Source organism: Zonotrichia leucophrys, chromosome 8 (genome assembly GCF_028769735.1).
Source record: "Zonotrichia leucophrys gambelii isolate GWCS_2022_RI chromosome 8, RI_Zleu_2.0, whole genome shotgun sequence".
Classification (NCBI taxonomy): Eukaryota; Metazoa; Chordata; class Aves; order Passeriformes; family Passerellidae; genus Zonotrichia; species Zonotrichia leucophrys.
In genome coordinates this window covers 8780438-8786437 of record NC_088178.1, presented here as the reverse complement: position 1 = coordinate 8786437, position 6000 = coordinate 8780438, and the positions used below count along the sequence as shown (strand labels likewise).

At 42.1% G+C, this 6000-nt stretch overlaps 1 protein-coding gene across 1 annotated transcript in view; it reads right to left on the bottom strand.

The window, feature by feature from the left end:
* Nucleotides 1–540: 540 nt before the first annotated feature.
* CRB1 (crumbs cell polarity complex component 1) overlaps nucleotides 541–6000 on the bottom strand; it is a 95673-nt gene continuing 90213 nt past the window's right edge. The window contains exon 12 of the mRNA XM_064720475.1: nucleotides 541–1229. Coding sequence (XP_064576545.1) covers nucleotides 1014–1229 — 216 coding nt within the window. The 3' untranslated portion in view covers nucleotides 541–1013. The remainder of the gene's footprint in view (nucleotides 1230–6000) is intronic.

The window sequence follows — 6000 nt, the reverse complement described above, 5'->3', positions numbered from 1 at the left end:
CTTTTTCCACAAAGCAACCCTTTTGCTGCTGAGGTTTATTAGGTAGTTAAATAGGATTATTCCTGTTTTAAAAGAGGAAAATTGAGGCATAAAAATTTATTTGCCCATGATCTTATGAGAAGTCTGAGTTCCAGGAGAAGGACCAAGTTTGTCCTAGTTATTTTCAAGCCAATGTTCTACCTGTAGGCCACTTCTGCCTCTTCCCTGGTATTTTCCATGAGCTTTAGGAAACATTTCTGAGCATGCTTTTGGGCAGCCAATGTACGTTTGCAATGTGAGAAGCAATAATTTTCGAAAAGGGACCATTGGGTAATATTGTAATAGGAAAAAGGCAGTAGTGTGGATGCATGTAATTTGTTTAGGATATTTAGATTTCATGTCTCCTAACAGGTCAGGTTGTGCCCACTGGGTATTTTAAGATGCAGTCTTTTATCCTAAGAGAAATATGTGCTTTTTTGGAAACTGAAATTCATTTCACCTTCATTTTAGTAGAAGGGAGAGGGGCAGCAAGTAAAATGAAAGAACCAGAAGGAAGAAAAACAAATTTGAAGCATTTATTTTGGACAGTTTTCACACAGCTTCCTTTTAATCCCTGATTAACAGATGAAAGAAGATACACTGAGACACAGCTCTAGTACTAAAGCCTTTGATAAGAGAATTACAATGTCATTATTGTACAGGCTTAGTTGATTTGTCTGCATCGTCTTCTGCAGCAGTGATTGCCAGGCAGCCAAAGGAGAGTGCAGAGGAGAAGCTGTTTTCTGTGTGGTGCTCAGGACAGGCAGTTCCATTTATCCCAGGAGTCATTACTGTCCATAATGCCTACTGCTGATTATCAAGGCTGGAGTTTCCAGTGCAAATAAAAATTGTCCTTGGATGGTCCAAAGCAATGATAAATGTCCTTGGTTCACTATTGAACTTAAAAGGATCAGAAGGAAGATGAACATATCTAACATATGTACAGTGTCCCCTTTCAGCCAGGTGTGAGGATGGAGCAGCAGCTTTGCCGTCTCCTAGATGAGCCTTTCCATGGGTGGTGGCTGCAGCATGTCCCACATCTCCAGGCGGGAGCCGTCCTTCTCCTGGCGGCTGGGGCTGTAGGTGCCCTGCGTGGCGCGTTTGGTGGCCGTGACCGCCGACACCGCCATGGCCAGGGACAGCAGCACCAGCAGCGCCAGCGTCACCGAGCCCACGGCCGCGAACACGCTCGACAGCACGTCCCCTGCCAGCTGCAAGGATGGAAACCACTGCCAGGTCACTGCCACAAGGGACACTGAGACACACTGGGCTGCCCCAGAGGCAGAACAGAAACCGTTCTATGGACGGGGCTTCACGTGGGTGAGTTACTGCTGGGGCACCATTCACTGTAGGGAATTTACACATTAACTACACCAACCTCTCCATCTCATCCTTTGGACCCCTAGGCTGTGGCTGCATGTTTAGTGCTCAAGGCAGATGAATTTCCTGCAAGGACCCATTTCTCTTGACTGCTTCCTTACCTTGAAAGTAACCTGCAAGTTAATATGTCTGTGGGCTGCAGTAGTAATTCAGCAATTATTTAACCACTTCAATAAAAATTCATTATTCCTAGAAATTTCCCTTATTATTGTATTTCCTAAATTCCTATATTTCCTTCATATTTCCTAAAAATTCACTATTCCTATTATTCCTATGAGCTTATTTGAACATATATTGAGTTAGATTTCTTGCTGGAGGAGTGAAATTTATATCAATATTTTTACAAATATATATATATATACACACATATATAGAAATTTCGCTTACATTAAATATTGTGAAATGTAGTATTTCTACAGACACTCCTACCAGTAAACTTTTCTACCAGCATTTTTGCATGAAATAAGCATTTAGAGGCTGCACAATAGTGCATAATCAGTATATTTTCACAAGAAAGTTTTAAAATATTCATGCAGCTCTTCCACATACAGACTTCATAGGTTCATCTACAGAAACATGAGCAGTACAATACAGGATGAACTCTGATTTTTTGGTGTTTTTTTTTTTTCTGTTTTCATGTGGCAGTGGGAAATGTAATAATGTCAGAAGGCAGAGTGCACATAAACCAATCTGTCAGCTGGAAAGTTTCAGACCAGAGCAATTTTATAGTTGGTAGATGAACGTTTTGTACACATCTCTGTATGCACTTTCATGTGTAAAAAATGCTCATGGTGAGGAGAGCAATGAAGTGATGTGGTTAGTGTGGAAAAGTGGTCACTATGGACAGAATGACCCTAGCAGGAATTGAACTTCTGGGCAGATTGTGCCATCCATCATCTTCTGATTTGTATTACAAGTGACAGCTGAACTGCCCGAGATGGATGCGCGCTTGAGGCTGAACTTTCAAATCCCCAACTATTTAGAAACAGAGAACAGCAGGTCAGAGCCTGTTTCCCAGTTAGCTGCTCCATGTTCAGGATGTTTTAGTGACCTGCTTACTCGTCATTTCTAAGGAAGGGCAATCCCAGTGCAGAGCATGAGGATGATTTTGCACTCAGCAATGGATGCAGTGCAATGGATGCAGTGCTCTGTGTGTGCATCCCCTGACTTGTGCCTTTGCCAGAGAGCAGCAATGCCAGAGGGAAAACATTAAACTAATCCTGCCTCTTTTCTTCCCCTCTCCAATTCCACACTGATGGAAAAGGTCCTGCTATAATAGTAAAAGCAAGTTTGGCTCAGGGGTTTTCTCCAGGGGATAAATGATCGACTAGGATATTTTCCTCTGTCCTTGATGGCTAAATATATGGTCCCTGGGATTTTAAATACATTTTTCCCAATAGGAATAATATAATGCAGGTGTCAGACCAAATGATTGCTACTCTAAAACAAGGTGCCATGAAGCATGTTGGTCTATTAAATTGTATTGAATTGGGAAGGTTATTTCATCTTTGGATGGTGTTACACACATATTTGAGATCCTAGTTTTGCTCTGTACTCTGTTGGACTATATGACCCTTGTTCCTCTTGTCTCGGAGAGGCAGCAAACTTTTAATGGAATTTTTGTTCTCAGAAGCTCTCTTTTATTTTCATTGCCTGCTCTGGGAAAATAAGGACTAAGATAGTCCAGGTTAACTTTGATTCTGGGGTTGAACAGGGCATTTGCAAGAGAAATTCACTACCACAGGCAAATGGATGGTATGGCCTCACCTCTGATATGTGAAATTTCTGAATTCAGTCTCCCCTTTTCCAGTCCATACTCTTTCCATTCCTGTTGCAAGTCTGTCTCTCTGTATCTTTTCATTTATTATAACCTTCAAATTAATTTGATTTCTTAAAGAAGAACTTTTTGCAAAGAATTGGGGTGAAGAAAAAGCTTGTGACTTGCTAAAATGGAGTCACACATCTAAATGTCATTCTCAAATTAAAATCATCACAACAGGCATTTTTTAATTTTTGCAATAGTTACTTATTAGAGAAGTAACTTACCATCCTGAGCCAATATGTAAAAGAAGTTACCCCACTGATCAGTGTCTGGAGAGCTGGGAGTTTACCATGGTAAGATACTTAAACTAACTTTATTTCTTTGTCTATATTGCTTCTTATTTCTAAATGTGAAAAAAAAAAAGTCCTTTACTTCATCTTTTAAGGTGGATTCTATTGATCAAACCCCCCTGATGTTCCAGTGCTGTGCCCTGGTTTATCACCCCACAGCTCCCTGCTGAAGTTTCCCATAGGAGGTACCCCCTTAGCAGTTGCACTGAAATGGTAACAAAAGCTGCCAGAAGGCTCTGCAGTCTGGTCCCATCAAAATCAACTGCTTCTTTAGTAATTAATGGCTGAATTGTTAAATTAATTTGGAAAATCAGCTGGCTGATCTGGAAAAAATATCTGAAAAGCTCTGTCCCCTGTCATCTCAGTCTGTTCACTGTGTGTTCGGTGATGATGATAGACTGAAGTAATTGTAACTAGTGGTTCCAAAAATAAAAGGGTTGAGCAGCATTTTTAGTAACATTAGTGCTGCTGAAAGAGTGGAAAAGAGGTTTTCTGTCACTGACCATACTTGTACTTTGCATAATAGAAGGGAGTGGTCACTAAAAATGCCATTTGAAAGGAAAGGTCCCATATCAGTGCTTCAGGCTTTTCTGGCCAGTCCTTGCTGGTGCTTCACCATGGATGGGTGTGAGCTGTGAACCTCTGGGATGTTTCAGAGCAGTGTCCTGGGGCTGCTCTCGTGTGTAGTTGCTCACCTCAGTGCTCCATCCATGTCCCAGATCCCCTGGCTGTGGGTCTGGGGCATCTAAAGGGACTAGGACACACTCTAATATATCACAATTCAGCTTCATATCACCATTCCCTTCCCCACGTTAACTGCTGAAGCCCTGGCTGCTGAGCTGAGTGTTCAGAGATGGCAATGGACAGATTTTGGTGTGTTTGTCACAGAGTACCCAGCAAGATGTGCTCTTTGGCCCAGAGCTTCAAAGGCAGAAGAGGAAAGCTCTGGAAAGGAATGGACAGAGCAAGACAAACTTGATTTTGTCTTGGCACAAAAAAAACCCCACCACAGGACACCTGGGAGCTTGTGAAGAGAAACAAGTTCCTGAATTTTTTTGCTGGTAACCTTTGTTATTAGGGAAGCCTATGCAACACCCCCACCCCCATACTTTGTGATTGTCTGTCAGAAAGAATCCTTGCTAATAAATAACACTTTTTTGTGATCACAGCTATTTCTGAATGTAACTTCAGCACTGCTTATGAATAACGAAATATATGCAAGGTAAATGAAGGAGGGTTAATTAACTGGCTGGGCAATACCACAGAGATTCTCATTACAGTTTGAGGCTGGACTGAAAGACCTCCTGAGGGCTCTTCCAATCTGAATTATCTTATGAGCCTGTTCAGAAGGTATTTGGTGACAGAACAGTTTTAAGAGGCCCTAATATAGAGGAGCTGCCAGTAAAAGCTGCATCCTTGGTGGAAATGGATGTTGATGATACCAACAAAATGGGGTTTGCTACCATTGGAAAGCCTATCTGCTTCTCACTAAGTTGTTTTTTTTTTTAGGATGTTCTATTTATATACCTTTGAATGTCAGCTGGAGCAACATAAGTTTATTTTGGCAAAATTTTAAAAAAGGAAAGAAAAAGCATGGTTGAATTTAGTTTTCATGTAGTGGATGGCTTCATCTGCAAAGACAGGAGAAAATGCAGGTAAAAAAATCTTTGTCTTTTTCTAAAATCAAGTCCTTTGGATTTTCACTGGTAATTTCACATCAAAATTGATTTTTTTCCCCCCTAGGGTTATTTTAATTATTCAATTTAATTTTTTTTAATATTTAGATTGCATAAAATAAATCATTGAATAGAGTGACATTTCATTATGGCTCTGGGTTTTGCTTTGCATTTGGTTATGGAAATGGATTTATTGTTCTGCTCTGGTTCCTTGATCCACTTTTTGAATAAAAAGGGCCGAGTTCAGAAGTCACAGTTTAGAGGCATTTTTCAACCCAGTGCATGTTTACTCACCTTTAAGCAAGCCATCTCCCAAATGGTTATTTTATAAGAGGCAACATTAGGGATTTGCTGTAGTGAACATTTCCACGTGTGCCAAGTGTCAAAGGCAAGTGGAACAGCACGAGGGAGCCCAGCCAAGGGCACAGGGCTGCTCCCCTGTGAGCGTCACATCAGCACAGCTGAGCTGAGCTAATCCTGCCTTGTGTCCACTCGGGGCTGAGGCAGAGCAGGAGAGAGCAGGAGGATGCAGCTGTGGTGCTGGCAGGGAAATGGCAGCAGATGTGAAAGGGGCGGTGAGAGCTTCCTTGGGGTGCTGCTGCATGGGTGGGTGCTCCCTGGAGGTGTCTGTGGGGTGTGTGACGTGCTCTGGAGGCAGCACCTGCCTGCCTCTGTGCCTGGGCATGAAGGATTAACCCACCTTCATTTCAGGATCCCTGAGAACGTGCCTGGTTCTGGGTGCATCTCCAGACAGAGACATCAAGGCAGGCTCTAAAACACAGGGACTGACACACCCCAGAGACTTCCCTTCCCT